Below are 18,877 nucleotides of genomic sequence, written 5' to 3'. Positions count from 1 at the left end.
TAATTAATCAAAATTAATCTATTAAAAAAAAAAAAACGATTAATCGAACGCGAAAAGTCGCATTAATGGTAAGAAGTACTTTATTCATCATTGGTTAGCAACAGCATAACAACGTTATTAAAAAGAATTCAGAGACTTATTGTACTTTAAAAGTGTTGGGTCTTACATAAAATGCACACATTTACTTGTATTTAGTTTTAAACATATTGTATGGCTCTCACGGAATTACATTTTAAAATATGTGGCATTCATGGCTCTCTCAGCCAAAAAGGTTCCTGACCCCTGACTTATAGAAAGGAATGAGCATTTAGAATATTTGATTTTCTGTGCTTTTATCTGCATTTTTTTAAATTCTGCGTTTGAGTGTAAAAATCAAAGCACCATAACAAAGTTTAGAGTCCAAAATGACGTTTAGTTTCCAAACATATAACAGATGCATCAGTCATAAAAGGTTAAGAACCACTGATCTAAGGGAACTGAAAATAAAATTCTAATTTCAGACCTTTTCTGTCTTTCATTTGTCAGCTCTTCCTTAGCTTCATCTACTTGTGCAGCAAGGTGTTCTGTAGTGACTCTGAAAATAAATTCATGTCAATGTAAAAAAGGAAGCAATGTTCTTATTACACATGATGCTATCGTACTCTATAGTACAGCAGCTTACCGCATACTCTCTACCAACTCTTCTGACTTCAAATCCATTTCTGTCAGCTCCCAGCTTAGTTTTCCTAATAGTTCCTGCTTCTCATTGAGAAGATCTCTGGATTTGTCCAGCCTTAGAGAAATAAAAATAGGAATAGTAATAATAATATGCTGGTTTACCATGCTAAGGGCTACCAATCCCAGATGAAACACAGTTAAAACTTGCAAAATATACTAAAAATCCCATGCTGAAAAAGAGTGAGGTACAGTGATTGTAAACCTTTTTTTTTTTTTTTTACATTAAAATAGTAAACATGTTGTATGTACCTGCTCTGTGCAATGGTACTGTACAGAGCGGTCCCTTCTCTATTCCCTTCTGGAGTCCTAGACGCGCTCTTGGCTCTTTACCCTTCTCCATGTGCTAGCCGGTTTCTGAGGGTCCCCTCATGCAGGCACGCTCCTCAGCTGGGCTGTGTGCGTCCATAGACATATACAGTGCAGCCTGGCCTTGTCCCCGCTCCCCACTCCCTTGTCACAGGATTAGATTGACAGCAGCGAAAGCTAATGGATCCCACACCTGTCTGAGTACTCTGTGAGAAGAACAGAGAAGAGCTGCAGCCAGGCACATTGATGGATCGTGAGAGGACGCAGGTAAGTGTTTAGGGATGGCTTGGGGGGGGGCCACCGGCATTGGAAGGTTTTTTTTTTACCTTAAAAGGGTAGTAAACTCTGCACTACCACTCGTACCTACAGGTAAGCCTATAATAAGGCTTACCTGTAGGTACTGTGAATATCTCTTAAACTTGGACAGTTTAGGAGATATTCAGAGTGCATGCAGCCAATTACATCACTGGTGCATGCTCTCTGAAGGTCCGGACCTTCAGAGCCTGGGCCGAAAACGGCAGCTCCCACGCGCATGCGCGGAGATTGACGCCATTGGGGTTCCAGCCAATCACATAGCTGGAGCTTGCGAACCCGGAAGGCAGACAGGGGGGGGCATTTCCTCCCTCTCAGAGGTGACTTTCCAGTGCTGGAGGGCTTCGTTCCAAGGTGAGTATTTCATAATGTGCTAGTATGTGATGCATACTAGCACATTATGCTTTTGCCTTGCAGGTTTTTTTTTTGTTTTTTTTGATAAAACGATAATTCTCCCTCTCTACAAGACTCTAGTCCGGCCGCACCTGGAATATGATGTCCAGTTCTGGGCACCAGTCCTCAGGAAGGATGTATTATGAGGAAAGGTTGCGAGCCCTGAACTTATTCTCTCTGGAGAAGAGATGCTTGAGAGGGGATATGATTTCAATATACAAATACTGTACTGGTGACCCCACAATAGGAATAAAACTTTTTCGCGTAAGGGAATTTAACAAGACTCGTGGCCACTCATTAAAATTAGAAGAAAAGAGGTTTAACCTTAAACTACGTAGAGGGTTCTTTACTGTAAGAGCGGCAAGGATGTGGAATTCCCTTCCACAGGCGGTGGTCTCAGCGGGGAGCATTGATAGTTTTAAGAAACTATTAGATAAGCACCCGAACGACCGTAACATACAGGGATATACAATGTAATACTGACATATAATTACACACGTAGGTTGGACTTGATGGACTTGTGTCTTTTTTCAACTTCACCTACTATGTAACCTACTATGTAACTATGTAACATCAGCGGATTACAACCACTTTAATGCAGAGAATACATTAAGTTAAAGAGAAATGCAGAAAAATAGTTACAGAATGAGCAGCAATCCTTACTGCAGTGCTGTGTCTTTCTTCATAGCATGTTGTCTGTCTTCTTCCTCTGATGCAGTCTGGTATTCCTGCTTCAAAGCTTTATGCCGCTCTTCTACAGACTGATGCAGTATCTCTGCTGTATTCATTTCCTCATCCAGCTTATATAAAATAAAACACAACAGGGTTTAAAGATCTCCGATACGCATCAATAACATGTAATGTAGATTGATCACATAACCCTGATGCAATTCTAAATCTCCTATCTGTTTAAAAAATAAAACTTTTTGGGTTCCCAAGTCAGACAAATGGGAAAGAGAAAAAATACCAGGACCTGTGCTTGGCCACCATTCCACCTCAGCATGTCATAACTAAGCAGATCTGAGCCATAAAAAAAAGGCAAATTCTACTATCATGGTGTTAGATGAGCCTCCCTATTCTTCCCTATGTAATCTGTACTATCAGACAACATGGTATGGTGGAGAGGAAGGATTTAGACTCAAAACTGTAACGGGCATCAAACACTGGTTTGTATAAAAAATTCATGCAAGAAGAGGTGACAAATATACATGATATAAATATGATAAATATACAAAGATACATGGATTATGATTTGTGGTCAGGACAGCTCCTTATTTTTTTAACAATCCATTCCAGAGCTTCTCAGCGAAGTTACACCACTAATAATGGGATGCATTCCTTGTGGTTGGTCATGCAACAGATTACATGGAAAGGGACGTGGCCAAATGCCCCCTTCCCCCTCCAAAGTAAAGGATGTAAAGTAAAGGTTGACCCCTGTCTTGCACCACTAAGTGTATCTGCAGCTACCAAATGTATAACCTACCTCTCGCATACTCAAAAAGATATATCCAAAAAGTTATTTTTAAAATACTTACTGATACGCCACACTATTAGAACTCTACTTGGTACCGAACACTGTCTTTGTCCTCCTTCCCCCTGGAACAATCTCTCTAGATGGAAGGCCAAACCAAGTTCACCACTACTTTCTAGAAATGTCTACAAGCAAAAGGGGAAACAACCTTTTGCAATTTCATATATGTTTATATTTATATATGAAAATATATTTCATATATTTTCCAAGCTAGGAAGGCTATACTATTCAAATGGAAAAGTCTTAACCCCTCCAACACTATCACAAGTATCCCGCCTAAATAATAGTGATCTCTCCAGATTTAAAATAATCCACACTGGCAGAGCACTCTCCAATAAATTCCAAAATATCTGGAAATTGTGAATATATTCAACCGCAGCTCAAGGATCTGATGTAATTATCTTGGATATGGTTTCTTAGTCCTGTGTGGCTTCCTTACACTGGCCTATTATGTTATACGCATTATGTGCACTGGGGAGGGAGGGTAAGTGTGAATGCTAGTTGACTGTGGGGGAGATTTACTAACTCTAGAGCACTTGGACACTGGTGCAGCTGTGCCTGGTAGCCAATCAGCTTCTAACTTCAGCTTGTTTGATTAACTTTGACAAAAAAAAAATCTGGAAGCTGATTGGTTTATATGCAGAGCTGCACCAGATTTTATATGCTCCGGTTTTAGTAAATCTCCCCCAGTGTGTGTGTTATTTTACTTGCATCTGTTCTTCTCTTGATATGGGGTTCTGCATGACCCTGACTGTCTTCCTTTTTCTATATATGTGGCGGTTGGTTGGGCTAATTTAGGATGACGTTCCTATTGGATGAAACGCCACTTAGGGTGGAGCTCTGATGTCTCCACACTGTACGCGCCAACCGCGGCCATCTTTGTGGTTGGAAACGATATCTAAGACAGACTGTAGTTCCTAATATGCCTGCTTTTATCTGATTAAATGTGAGTATTCTGGCTGTTTTATTTGGAATAAATTCACCCTGATTTTACATGCTACACCATGAGGAGTTGCCTTCTTATATTTTATGCATGTACCTATGGATTTACTATGTGTTGAGACCACACAAGATCCAGCTATCTACTATCCAAGTGATGTGGTGTTGTGGTATTATGGATATATTATGCCCGTCTGACCACCTATAATTTAGTGGTCCATTATCTGTGGTAAGAGGCCCAGTGTGTTGGTGTTCGGTGGATGATATATTTCAATTCATCTTATTGTGTCCTGTTTACACCATGGGTGGTTCCAGTATTTTCCTGAACATGGACTCTTTATGTTTCAATACAGTGGACTTTTATTTGCATAATTTTATGTTTTTAGAGCTGCATATATCTATCCTTATGATGCAAACTTGCGTGTGTTCATTTGCTAATAAAGCTTGCAACCATTATTAGGCAATTGACCACAAAATGCTCATGAAACATGAGCACTTAATAGTTCCTAATTTGCAAGCTAATTTTTTGTGAATTAATTTTTCATCAGATCAGACAATGGCTATATCACATCTATGGATGCACTCAGGATGACACGAAAAGGTCTAAGATAAACCTAAATTAAAGGATAAAAAGCCACTATGAAACCTCACTGCAAAATTCTGCGCATTGAATAGTAAATGTCACATTGGTTTAGAAACGCTCTTGGATGCTAAAATATTAATTGGTGACATTTTCTAAAGCTAGATCTTTTATCTTTAAAAAATAAATAATTGTACAGCTGACCTCTGGCAAACCTTTTGAAATCACCCAGAACATAAACCCCTTTCCTACACTGAAAAAGGTTAGGCTTTTTTTTCTGGCTTTAACACTGTGACTACAGGGATTAAGAGCAGATTCTAGAAGAACAGACATTAATTCTAATACTTAAAGAGTAAGTCCACCTAACACTGATATTTTATTCTTTAGTAGATATTGGAAAGTTAACCCACCTGACAATTTTTAGATCTTGAAGCTGGGTTCACACAGGAGAACGCAGAGGCTCACAGCAGGAGTCCGGTGCGTCTCCGTTCACCTGTTCAGGTCCGATTTCAGCCTGAATTTTTGGCTGAATTCGGACCTGAAATGGACCGAAGGATGCACAGGACTCCTGTGCATTTCGCACCAGAGCCGCTGTGAGAATTGGATGCGGGGAAACCCAAATCCAATTCGCAATAGTGTGAACCCAGCCTTAAAAGAGTTGTAAAGGCAGAAGGCATTTTACTTTAAAGCGGAGTTCCGCTTAAAAAAAAAAATAAAAGTCAGCAGCTACAAAATACTGCAGCTGCTGACTTTTAATTACTTAACACTTACCTGTCCCAGGGTCCAGCGATGCGGGGTAAGGAAGCCCGCTCCTCTCTCCCTCCTCCTCTGCGGCGCCGGCATTGTCACTGTGGACGCCGGGCTGTGGCTTCACAACTGGGCACGCACCGCGCATGCGCGAGCCGCGTGGCACACTGTGATAGGCCGGGCAATCATCTGGGACGTGTCCCAGATGATTGCCGAGAGGGAGGGGGAGAGGTGAACTTACTTCCGGCGACACGGCGCCCCGGGAGGAAGTGGGAGCTGGAACCCTCTAAAAAGAGGGTTTCCGCCCCCCCCCAAAAAATTACATGCCAAATGTGGCATGTCAGGAGGTCACCTTCCCTTGAAGCGGAAGTTCCATTTTTGGGTGGAACTCCGCTTTAAAGTATTCTATGCATTAAGATAAAAAAAAACCTTCTGTGTGTAGCAGCACCCCCAATTACTTAGCTGAGCTCCTTCTCTCTCCAGCGATGTCCACGATCCCTTCAGCCATCCAGTACACGCCTCCTGATATGCTGAGACAGAGCAGCAGCGCTACTGGATCCCACAGCTGTCAATCAAACTCAGTCAGCCAATCAGGGGAGAGAGGGGTGGGCCAGGTCGGGGCTCTGTGTCTGAATGGATACACGGAGCTCTGTCTCGGCTTGGGTGACAACCTTTAGCAAGTTGCTGGCTGAGGGGGTACTCAAAGGCGGGAGGGGCTAGGAGCAGCAAAGAGGGACCCGAGAAGAGGAGGATCCGGGCTGCTCTGTGCAAAACCAACTGCACAGAGGAGGTAAGTATAGCACGTTTGTTATAAAAAAAAAAAAGGACTTTATTGGTGACATTTCTACGCTAGGTTCCAAGGTCCCATACTATGGGGAATCCAACAGAAGGTGCTGGAATGTGAAGCACCCAAAACTTCCAGGTGGTGAAAACTGATTCAGAATCATGAAAGGGAGATCTAATTGTCTAAAACATACACTATACAGTCCAATATTTGTGGCTGACCATCACACCTATATGAACTTGTAAGGGTCTTCAGGCGGCTTGTTCCTCTTCAGTTCAGCAGGTGGTGAAAACATACTAAGGATCAGTATTAAGTGTCTTCTTTGCAGAGGACACTTTAGCAACAAGGTCACTCTAAGGGGAAATTATAATGGCTTTGGGTCAATTATTTTTATGTTTTTTTTAAATAAACTTTTCAACTGTTTTATATTACTTTTTGTTTTACTATATATATATTCCAGCTGGGTGAGTTGCATGTTTCAGACTGTGTACATTAGCTTTCAAGCTGCCTCCAAACACTGCCCTAATGTGGTAGTAAACGGTTTAAAAAAAAAAAAAAACTGGACCCCCTGTAGATTTAAGCCAAAATGTGCTAGTAAGCACCACATACTAGCACAATATGTCAGACTTACCTATAAAATGTATCCCTCTGGCGGCACACTGTCACAGCTGACAGGGATTCTATCTTTCTTCTGGGCTCGCGTGCTCCAGCCATTTGAATGGCCTAGCCGCGATGACATTACAATCCTGGCACCGCACCCTCAATGGACAGCATACTCGAGTGTACCATCCATTGAGAGCACAGTGCACATGTGCTGGTGACATCACTGGCTGCTACACATTGGAATATCTTCCAAATGGAGCATGTTTAGGATTCTAAACGTTCTAGATATTCACTGTATTTACAGGTAAGTCTTATTATAGGCTTACCTACATAGTTGGTAAGGTTGAATAAAGACACCAGTCCATCCAGTTCAACCTGTGTGGGGGTGCGTGTGTTACTGTAAAACTCTTTAAAGGATTAAAAAATAAAAATCCATTATACTCACAAAGGAGATAAAACACAGGCGTTACAATGAGTAAGACACCACCAGATGCATATCCATCAGATAGGGTGTAGCTAATGCGTTTTGAGGGCCATGCCCTCTTTCTCAGAGCTTAGAAGAAGAAGGCATGGCCCTTGAAACGCTTTAGATGTGCCCTATCCGATGGATATGTGCCTGGTGGTGTCTCATTCATTGAAGCGACTGTGTTTTATCTCCTTTGTGAATATAATGGATATTTATTTTCTTAGTTATTAAAGAGTTTTACAGTAATGCACTAGGCTGGTGTGCCTTCTCCTTATGTTTGTGTTTTAGCACTGGGTTTTCCAAAAATGAAGAGGGCAGCAAGGCTTCAGTGCACACATTGGTGGTTCTAGCTGGTGGTAACCTACAGTGGTCCAGTGGGATTGTTCAAGGTGCAAGATTTGTCCATTTGGGTTTCATAAAGATTGGACTCCTGGGAAGATTGTCATACCTGTAGCGTGGACTTTGTGCACATTTATTTGTGGATGGGTGTGTGTGTATTATGTCTCTACCACTTCCTATATCCCTGTATATTGTGTTCAATAAGATGCCCATCTAAGAGTTTTTTAAAATTAGAGACATTACCCGCTGAAACCACCGATTGTGGAAGGGAGTTCCATGTCCTTATTGCTCTAACAGTAAAAAACCCCTTACACAGTTTAAGGTTGAACCGCTTCTACTCCAAATTCATTGAGTGGCTACGTGTCTTCTTGAGTGACCTGAGACTAAATAGTTTACTCCCTATGCTGAAATCACCATTAGTATATTTGTATATCGCTATCATATCTCCCTCTTGTACCTGTACTGTAGGTACAAGATAAAAAACCGCTGTAAACCCAATAATCCAGCCATAAGATACATCACTAATTTGTCCCTTGAAAAAGCAAATCTCTCTATTGCTGCACTAAATTACAAACATATTGCATCATAGTTTTACAAATAAACATTTAATTCATGACAAAGGAATCCCAGAGTACTATGGGTTAGCAAGGCAGAGGAAGCTTGCTCTGAGATTGTCTTTCTCTGATTAAAAACCTGGTATTGTGCCATCTGATGAGGGAGGAGCCACTGCTGTGATGGCTCTTTGAGTTCTATAAACAACTACCTTTTTTCAATAAAGATGGACAATAACTGCTTAAAGAAGACTGCAGGTCCACCTGCTGGCTTGATAAAAGACTATAAAATAATCATATCCAAGATTTTATAATTACCTTGATTAAAAAAAATTAAACACTACTATAGTCTATTTTTGTAGCCTTTCTTTAAAAAATAAAGAAATAATGTACAAACCACTATACATTTTCATTGAATACAATAAACTATTTTAGTTTTTGTTGAGTTTGATGAAAGGTAAAAAATATTGAAAAATCCAACCACACCCATAGCTATTACTTCAAAATATTACCTATTTTTTTTTAAGTAATAGCTATAGGTGTGGTTAGATTTACAATGGTCTATCTGTCTGAGTGCCTTGCTAATAGCAAATCTCTACATTCTTCTACATATAGATAGCACAACAAAGATCTGATTTGCTTGGTTCCATACATTACAAATGTAGAGCCTCTCCTGCACAGCAGACCTGCTGACACTTACAAGAGCATGTAGATGATATAAATAGCTGCTGCAAGACAGGACAACCCACTACTCACCTGTTGGTTCTGAAAACACAGCATACATTTTTTGCTAAAAAAAAAAGTACACTAACTCCTCTCTGTTGTTTTCAGCAGTTACTGCAGCCTGTATTGATTTGCATAACAACCAATAGCTCCACTTTATTTGCAATAGCATGTTGGTACCATCAAATGTCTTACCTTTGATAATGTATCTTTAAAGGAATCACTTTTTTTATTAAAATCCTCTTTTTGGTTAAGCATATGTAATTCTAGGATATCTCTGTAAAATAAACATGGATCCTGATTTAGACAGGGATAAGTAACAGCCACAATAAAAAGTCCGAAAACTCTCTGCAAGTCCAAGAGGTCTATTTATAAAACATTTCTTGCAGGAATGTCAGCAACATTCGCTCAAGCTGAACGACATTTCACTGTATGCTTTGTAAGAGATTAATTCCTGTATCATCAGCTCCATCTACTGGCTAAAACATGGTATAGTTTTATGAAATACCTCAATGATAAAATATACTGCATTTTGGCCACTAGATGGTGCTGATGATACAGGAATTAATCTACCGTATTCAAAAAAAGGGAAAATTTCCTTTAGCTTGCAGAAATGCTTCTGACATTTGACCAACGAACGTTTTATGAACAGACCCCCAAGCGTCAGGCACGGTATAGTTAAATAAGTAAAGTCAAATCCAAACTCGAAGTTCAGAAAAACTGAACAAAACCAGTTTATACCTACGTAATATTCTTCCACTACTTAAAGAACCTCTATCATAAAAAAGAATATGCTTATAGCTGTATGCAGCGAATACATAAGATGATGGTATTCAGTAAATGAATTCCTTGTTTGATTTTATGTGCCTTTTCTTACACTTCTCTACATTTGCATTGCCAAGTTTTCCATTAATATTTCATTTAAACCATGTAAATTTACCAAAATGTAAACCAAAAATAAATAGATAAACCAAGATTTAAACTATGTGAATAATATGTGCGTTCCTATCTTTCAAATGAAGCAAGAAATCTTTTTGGTTACTATTTGTAACTTGCGATATTCTTTTATCTTTTTCTTAAATTTTTATTTTTCTATACTGGACCAAGAGTAGAGGTGTCACACAAAGGTGGCTGTAAAAAGCTGGCAAGAAGATTGGGGTTCAGATTTTGGACTGTTATATTGTCCTCGTACACACTCACATTTTGTTGGACAAATCCAGAGATTGTTTTTTCTGAACGTCTAGTTTATTCGTTAGTCTTCCATGTGAAGCTTGAAGGAGTAAGATCTGATTTCTCACTGAAGTTACATTCTGTAAAGCACAAAAACATGTATTTCTGTTGGCAGGCATTATTAGTATAACATTTTAAAATAGTATATTCAAAGCCATCCAATTTTTGGATTTAAAGGCTAAGTTCAACTATAAAAAATAATAAATGCACATTTTTTTGCAGGTAAAAAAATTTGCATTTATTTTATATTTTTTTTAATCTTAGGAGCCTATAAAGCATTGCACTCACAATCAACAGATCACGGGTGCAATGTCAGCCACCTACAGACTCTCAGTATACTGTCTGCTCATACCGCCATTATACCTCCAGTATGGGCAGACAGTATACTGAAGTCCAGGAAAATCAATGAGCGCTCATCAGAGCCTTCACAGTTCATTAAGAACTACAAGCCATCTTGCCAGATGGTACTTGCAGTCCATTCATTCACAGAACTCTGTATTTGAATTGTAATAGATAATAGAGGGTGCCACCAGGTGCTTTAGTAACATGTTATCCTTGAATATGGGTTTAAATTTATGACAGTAATTCCGCGCTTAGGAGTATAGAAACAAGGAAAGACTGCTGCCCCCCCTATAAATGAAAATCACCAAGGTGAAATCCAAAACGTAAAAAAGTTTTAAACAAGGGGAAATGGCGCTGTCCAGCTATATGTGCATAGATAGTGATTCATACAAGTGCAAAAAAGATATGTGTACCAAATATTAATATTGTGCGTGTAACGTTTGTGTTTGCAAAATATAATGAATATGGGTGTAACATGTAATTTGTCACTAAAGGTGAACTTATCCTTTAGCCTGGGTCCACACCGATATGAATTTACAGCGGGTTTGATGCGTTTAGGAACAGACAGATTTGCAGGTCATGTAAAAAGCATAGTATTCCATGGCTTTGGTTCACATTTATGCATTGCAAATTTGGTGCGAGAAAAAAAAAAAAGGGTCCTGTGCTTGACTGTGGGTGCGATGTGAATTCCTATGGTGCGATGCAAATTTTATCTTCATAGGCTTCAATTGAACTTGCAGTAAACTCGCAGCACACAGTTCACATCTCACATTGCGGTAAAATCGTGGTAAATTCGCACCTGTCTACCTCATAACGCAAGGCAAATTCTCACCTCACACAGGACAAAAAAAACAGATCAAATTCGCAGTACATCGCATCGCAGTAGTGTGAACCTAGGCTCAAGCTGGCCATAAATGGCCATAAATGTGTCCAAATCAGCAAAAATTAGAAAATAGCCCCTGGCTTGACAATAGCCATTGAGAAAATTATCAGACAAATTGGGATTGATTTACTAAAACTGGAGAGTGCAAAATCTGGTGCTGCTCTGCATAGAAACCAATCAAAAACCACAGCTGCAATAGATTTTGCTCTCTCCAGTTTTTTTAAATCAACCCCATAGTGACTGCATACTCAGGTGCTGCGGCTGCTGAATACAAGAGCCATCAGTGGAAATTCCTCCATCACACTAAGTGATGGAGGAATCAAATTATTTTCTCTAGGTCAGCTAGCAGGCAGAACAAGAGAAAATCTAGCTGTGTATAACTAGCTGTTGTATGGAATGGTTGAAAACCCATCATAAACGTTCGGCTGTTTGTTTCCCACTGGGGAGACTTCCATCCACTTCCTGTCCCAAAGCCACATCAAGAAGATAGAGGAAATCTCTACACCTTGAAAGGAAATATCCTCAAGGATAGTTGTCACTGCAATTGGCATCCCTCTGTTATTTTTAATTTGGTTTCATCTGTAAAAGAATGGGTTTTTTGACACTTTGGGGTTAATTTACTAAAACTGGAGAGTGTAAAATCTGGTGCAGCTCTGCATAGAAACCAATTAGCTTCCAGTTTTTTTTTTGTCAAAGCCTAATTGAACAAGCTGAAGTTGATTGGCTACTATGCACAGCTGCACCAGATTTTGCACTCTTTTTTTTAGCAAATCAACCCCTTTCTGTCCAGTTGACCAAGGTGCACGGGTCACCCTGCCTCCTTACCCTTGGGTGACTCTAATGCTCTATTTAAGCATTATAAGCCCAGATAATTGGGTTTGTGATAGCATTCTTGCTTTCTGACTCCCTGTCTGTGCTCCTGCTAGCCCCTGACCTATCTATTTGCTTGGATTTATTGCCGACCCCTGCTTGAATTATTGATTACACTTCTTGGATTGCTGCCTGCCTTGACCTTGGACTTGTCTTCTGGATTATGCTCGCCCACTGCCATCCCTGATTTTGGAATGGTTTACTGGACATGCTTGCCCTCAGCCAGCCCTGACCTTGGACAGTCTCATGGGCTTCCTCCTGCGGAGTCTCAGGTCCTGCCAGACCAGCTTCAAGACTACAGGTCCTCTTTTTCTCTTTTTACCCTGTCCCCATGTGGCCAAGAACTACAGCATTGTGTACTAAGACTTGGGGACAACCAAGTAACAGTAGGTCTGCTTGCCTTAAAGGAATGGGGGCTGCTATAGGCAGAAGAAACATTGTTCACTATAGTTCCTGACCTAAGTAACGGGCAAAGCATCGCACCAATATATTACTTACATAAGACCAGAATACATTAAAAATCCTTCATCATCTCCCACTTACCTCTTTCTCACTATTAACTTTCTCCTCCACATCAAACAGTACTGATCTCCGCTGGTTTAAGTATACCTTCTTTTCTGCATTCCTGGCATCCTGGGCCTCAGTCTTCTTTTGTGTTTCTAAAATCTGAGTAGCAGAAAAGGCTCAGTACAGATAATGAGCATCTTATACCCCATACATTTTATTCTCTTTTTTTGGTTTTCACTTTAAAAAATGTACATATATAGCAAACTATAACTCATAGCAGACAAAGTTATTTCATGGCAAATAAAAAAATGGAATAAATAAAAATAAAAAATAAAATTTATTTTGGCATTAGTTAATTGGAAAATGCACAATTTCAGCTCTGAGGAAGGAGAAAAGTGTTCTCTAAATGACACATCTGTGAAATTAGATATAGAAATGCAGCATTTAGGAATGATTTATAATTCCGCAGATGATATAAAAGTTGCTTGGAATGACAGGTCCTCTTTTAGAAGCCTGTGTGTGTCAATGGGGTTATGTTCGCATCAGACGTGTTTTGCATTCCTATACAAGTCTTTGGGGGGTCAGCTGTAGGTCAAATGCATCAGTCAATGAATTCTGAATAATCTTAGAAGCATCTCACACTAATGCCTTTGACGCTAGCTCAAACCCTGTTGACACAGACCCTTAAAGCATAACTCCGGGCACACTAATTGTACTAATTGCACTGATTATACTAATCCCAGCATGCAAACAAATAGAATTACAATGTGTAGAATAAATCCAGTATGTTGATGGGAATCTATAACTGCTATAACCCGGGTAAGTTCTTTTACAAGGGTTTTTATTGACAGATTGTAAAGACATACAGAGCCAACTGATTGAGACAGTTATCCGGAGTTCACAACATAACTCCGAGAATAGCTCCAAAATACAGTGGGATACTGTAAATGAAAGTTACAATAAGTAAAATATGAAATAATTAAACCGATCGAATTTATAAATACGGTGCTCAAATATTACTGAAAGGTAGAATGTGGTTATTGGAAATAACAAAAGAAGAAAAGCTAAGGAGGCCGAACCTCAGGAACCGTGAGGAAGGCCTCTGATCTAGACATGTTCTCGGCCATTGAACCGAAGGAATGTCAGTCGACTGAAGTATATGTAAATATATAGGATGAAGAATACCTCCAGAAAAGGTAGGAGGGGGTTAAAAATACGGGGAGAAAAAGAGGGGAAAGTGGGAAAAGTTAAAATGGGAAGAGAAAAGAAAAGTAGAAAAAGAGCGGTCTCAGGACAATGCACCTGAAAAATGTCATAACGTCAGAAACGTATGGTCAAAGCGCGAAAGATGGGCATAGGATATCCAGGGATGCAAAAAACACAGAAACTGGTCATAGGAATCAGACAGTATAGATTATAATTTCTCATTGACCATAACATTGTTCATGCGATGTTTAACTGCTTCGAAGTTGAGAGCAGGAGCTTTCCAGGTCCTTGTTATAGTAAGCCTTGTTGCAAGAAAGAGGTGCATTGCGAGTTTGCTTTCTGGCTGTAATAAGGACTCGATAGGATTAAAAATGAGGGCTTCACATGGGTTCCTCTTTACATCTGAGTGAAATAATTTTCGCAATCATGCGTAAACCTGGATCCAAAATCTAGTCGACATAGGACAATACCACCAAATGTGGGCCATTGTACCTGACTGGGTACACTTGTGAAAGCAAGTCAATGGATATTGGGGAATTATGCGAGCCAGCCGAGCTGGAGTATAGTACCAGCGGTATATGACCTTATAAGCAATGGTGGCTTCCTAGAGGAAACAATTGATGAGCATTTCAAAGAAATTATGGATGTGGAATGTTTACGCGACTTGCATATGCTTTAGAAAGCCGTGTCAGTGTCGAATGAGGCCTAAAAAGCCGCTGGATAAAATGACGGAGCTGTAGGTAGCGGAAATGTTCTTGCAGCGGTTTTTCGTGTGACAAGAGGAGGGTGTAGAATGTCATGATCCTAGTTGGGGTCAGCAGAGAGTGTACATCTGAGAACCCATGTTCTGTCCACCAATTGAACTGGCCTGGGCTGTTTACACCAGGGGGAAATAGTGGGCAGCGCAATAGACGAAAAAGAGGTAGATGAGGTGAGATCAAGCCTGCTGGGTATTTAATAGAGTCCCAAAGGTGGAATGTATGGAATAAAAGAGGGACTTATACTTGTTGGGCGAGAAGTAGGAGTCATAGTAAAGAAGACAGGGGAGTCGGATGTGAGTCTACCACATCAATAGTGGCCCATAAGGGTAAGTGGTAAGTCTCATGTAAGTGAGAGATAGGAGCGAGATTAGCTGCGACATAATAAGCTTTAAGATTAGGAACTAAGAGGCCTCCATTGATCCTACGAATGAACAAAATGTGTTTGTTATCTGTAGGCCGGGAAGAACCCCACAGGCACCGGTAGGACCCAGAAAGCATACAACAGTTTAGTTAGGTACGTCATCCTAACTGCATTAATTCTGCCAAACCATGACAGCAGTAGATGGCTCCAAGACAGCAACAGGTCTAACAGTGCTTTGAATAAAGGGGGGAAATTAGCCTGATATTGGCCCTCATAAACTGGGGTTAAACAAATTCCTAGGTACTAACCCAGGTAAATTCATTGTGCCTGGAGTTAGGTATTAAGCATATCCATAATGGATTGTAATAAAATCAGATGTAATGTATTTATAAAATAATATGCTATACATAAAACAAGTACCATCACAATGATCAAACTGCAGATTGAGCGATTTTAGTTTGACAATGCACACCTGAGCTTCTAGGTTTTCTTTTTCTGCAGTAAATAGTTTTTTTTCAGTGACCATATCCTCAGCTAGATCTTCAGTCTTGTGCTGGTACTCAATGACAGCTTCTTCAGCCTCCTTTCGCTTGCTGTGAGTCTGGTTCACTCGGATGCTTTGATGGGCCTTGTCTGCCATCTGCTGGTTGAGCAGATCAACTGCTTTTTGATGTTCATTCCACAGTGTTCTTCCTTGAATTCTAGAACAGACACAATTATGGTACCATACAGTGCTCCCAGCCTAATAAGACAACATGGCATGATCAACGAGTCATGGTTGTTATAAAAAAAACTGTATTAATTGTAGGTAGATGCATTTTAAAACTGTTAAAGTGGTAGTAAACTCCGCTTTTTCACTTGTATCTACTGGTAAGCTTTAAAGCTTATCTTTATTATACTGGAGCATAGAAGCCACCGTATGGTTCCCAAAAGAACTTAAAGGTATAGTCACTGCCCAGTCTTGCCTATAAATCAGCCCTGGGATTCTTTCTTGCTCTATAAAGACTATGTTTTAAAATACACACATGTGTCAGAATAGATTGTACACTAGTTTTATTTTTTATCTTGCCATTCCTGAATGCAGAAGAAAATAGAAGGCTATAGTACCCAAGAGAAGAATTCAGTTCCTCAAAATCCAGTTGTTTCTTCTCAGTGTTTTCCAGTTCCAAGGTTATTCTTTTCAGTTCATTCTGTAAAAGCTGCATCTCCGAGGAGACACACTCCCGAGCACTTGTGACCGCATCTAAGTATAATGACAAATAATTCAACATACAGTACTGGGTCTATGGATTTAAAGCCAACCCCAAAATGTATTTTTTTTTTTTTTTTGATAGAGTAATGCCGCGTACACACGAGCGGACTTTTCAGCATCAAAGGTCCGACGGCCTTTCGACAGAGTTACGACGGACTTTCGAAAGACCGGACTTGCCCACACACGAACGGACTAAAGTCCGTTCGAATGTCCGTTGGTTTGAACGTGATGACGTACGAAGGGACTAGAATAGGGAAGTTGATAGCCTGTAGCCAATAGCTGCCCTTGCGTCCTTTTTTGTCCGTCGGACTAGCATACAGACGAACTGATTTTTCGACCGGACTCGAGTCCGTCGGAAAGATTTGAAACATGTTCCAAATCTAAAGTCCGTCTGATTTTCGACAGAAAAAGTCCACTGAAGGTCCGATGAAGCCCACACATGGTCGGATTGTCCGATGGATTCATTTCGTCGGACCAGTCCGGTTGAAAAGTCCGGGTGTGTGTACACGGCTTTAGGCTTCATGTACACTGCTGCTGGTAAACGGATGTTCAGGAGCAGTTGGGCGTTTTTCTCGCTGCCCCTGAACTCTCCTCTGTTATCTTATCAGTACATGTACACAGGGTCGTTTATAGTTGTTTCTAGAAGCATTTTTTGGAAAGCAAAAAAAAAATAATGAGTTCAGGAAGGATTTTCAGAGGCATTTGAAACGCCAAATGCCTGTAACAGCGTGTAAACGCGGTACCTTACGTTTAGCTGCATTTCGTTTACAGACATTTTTAATGGAGAAACATTTTTGACTATTTTTAATGTAAAAAACACTTCTAAACGCAAACTCGGCATGTAAATGTAGCACAATGGACGTTTTGAAAAGTCGATTATTTTCTGTCAAGTTAAATCGGTCAGGAGAGGTTTTAAAACATCCTGTGTATATGAAGCCTTATACCGCGTACACACGGTCGGAATTTCCGACAACAAATGTTCGATGGGAGCTTGTTGTCGGAAATTCCGATCGTGTGTAGGCTCCATCGGACATTTTCTGTCGGAATTTCCGACAAACAAAATTTGAGATCTGGATCTCAAATTTTCCGACAACAAAATCCATTGTCGGAAATTCCGATCGTGTATACAGAATTCTGACGCACAAAATTTCACGCATGCTTGGAATCAAGCAGAAGAGCCGCGCTGGCTATTGAACTTCAATTTTCTCGGCTCGTTGTACATCACCGCGTTCTTGACGTTCGGAATTTCTGACATTTGTGTGACCGTGTGTATGCAAGACAAGTTTGAGCCAACATCCGTCGGAAAAAAAACATGGATTTTGTTGTCGGAATGTGCGATCGTGAATACGCGGCATTAGAGTTAGATAAGGTTAGAAATTTTATCAAGTTTCTTTGCCATCCAAGTCCTCATTTCATGTCATGGGAACAGAATGCTACAGTGACAGGAAATAATGAGAAAATCTCATGAGAAAATCTCTAAAATAGACACAGAAAAACATTTAGATAAGGATTTTTAAAAAATCGGTCAGGTTTTTATTATTCTTGAGGTCCTAGTTGTACTACTCACCCTGATTTTTTCAAAAAGTATATAATTCTGAGGTTCAAGGGCCAGATAAAGGCAAGCAAAGGGGCTGCATCTGCCCCCCGAGCCACAGTTTGGATGCCCTGATTTCCCTATATAGATCTTTAGTTATCACTAGAGGGATCACCAAAAGAGGGAAGAAGGTCCTGATTCCCCTACAGTAAAACCTTGGTTTGAGAGTAACTTGGTTTGAGAGCATTTTGCAAGACAAGCAACATTTTTAAACAAATTTTGACTTCATATACAAGGAGCGTCATGTCACAACAGAGTATAAAAGAGAAGAGAGGCGCCTCTAAGTGTAGCAATATTGTTACTTTTAATGAAGGTACAACATTTAGCTACTCACATCACACCATCCTCCTCACCGCCATCGACGTCATCCCTTCCACTCTGTGCTCCACAAGCGGTTCAAGCCTCGCATTCAGATCGCTCTACTGCAGGGTAGTCTTTCCGGTCATGATTGCAGACTGACAGCGGTGAGAGCCGGTGGTGCAGAGGATGGTCTATGTGGACAGCTTTACCCCGGATGCCTGCATACTTAGATGTGCCTCTTTTAATCATCCACCATGTGAGTTGCTAAATGCTGTACCTTCATTAATGGTAACCATATTGCTACATTTAGAGGCGCCTCTCTTCTCTTTTATACTCTGTAGCTCCTGATGGATTTTGCTTCTAATCCCCTTGTGGAGGCTTCCATTTGTAGATGGACATTTTATGGTTACACAACCTGGTCACATTGCTATAATCTTTTTATATGGACTATAAACTGAAGGACCTATGAATAAATGGTTGTGGAATGAATCATTTGAGTTTCCATTATTTCTTATGGGGAAATTTGCTTTGATATACAAGTGCTTTGGATTACAAGCATGTTTCTGGAACTAATTATGCA

At 40.2% G+C, this 18,877-nt stretch overlaps 1 protein-coding gene across 1 annotated transcript in view; it reads right to left on the bottom strand.

The window, feature by feature from the left end:
- Positions 1-18,877, bottom strand: part of CCDC175 (coiled-coil domain containing 175) — a 95,980-nt gene that overhangs the window by 25,206 nt on the left and 51,897 nt on the right. The window contains exons 4-11 of the mRNA XM_073609357.1: positions 16,259-16,394; positions 15,624-15,852; positions 12,860-12,982; positions 10,192-10,301; positions 9,187-9,268; positions 2,392-2,528; positions 662-772; positions 503-574 (exon numbers count right to left, since the gene is read on the bottom strand). Coding sequence (XP_073465458.1) covers positions 503-574; positions 662-772; positions 2,392-2,528; positions 9,187-9,268; positions 10,192-10,301; positions 12,860-12,982; positions 15,624-15,852; positions 16,259-16,394 — 1,000 coding nt within the window. The remainder of the gene's footprint in view (positions 1-502; positions 575-661; positions 773-2,391; positions 2,529-9,186; positions 9,269-10,191; positions 10,302-12,859; positions 12,983-15,623; positions 15,853-16,258; positions 16,395-18,877) is intronic.

The sequence above is a fragment of the Aquarana catesbeiana genome, linkage group LG13, assembly GCF_042186555.1.
Source record: "Aquarana catesbeiana isolate 2022-GZ linkage group LG13, ASM4218655v1, whole genome shotgun sequence".
NCBI classification, from domain to species: domain Eukaryota; kingdom Metazoa; phylum Chordata; class Amphibia; order Anura; family Ranidae; genus Aquarana; species Aquarana catesbeiana.
Note: the sequence above shows the minus strand (reverse complement) of the source record. Positions and strands in the feature narration are given on the sequence as shown.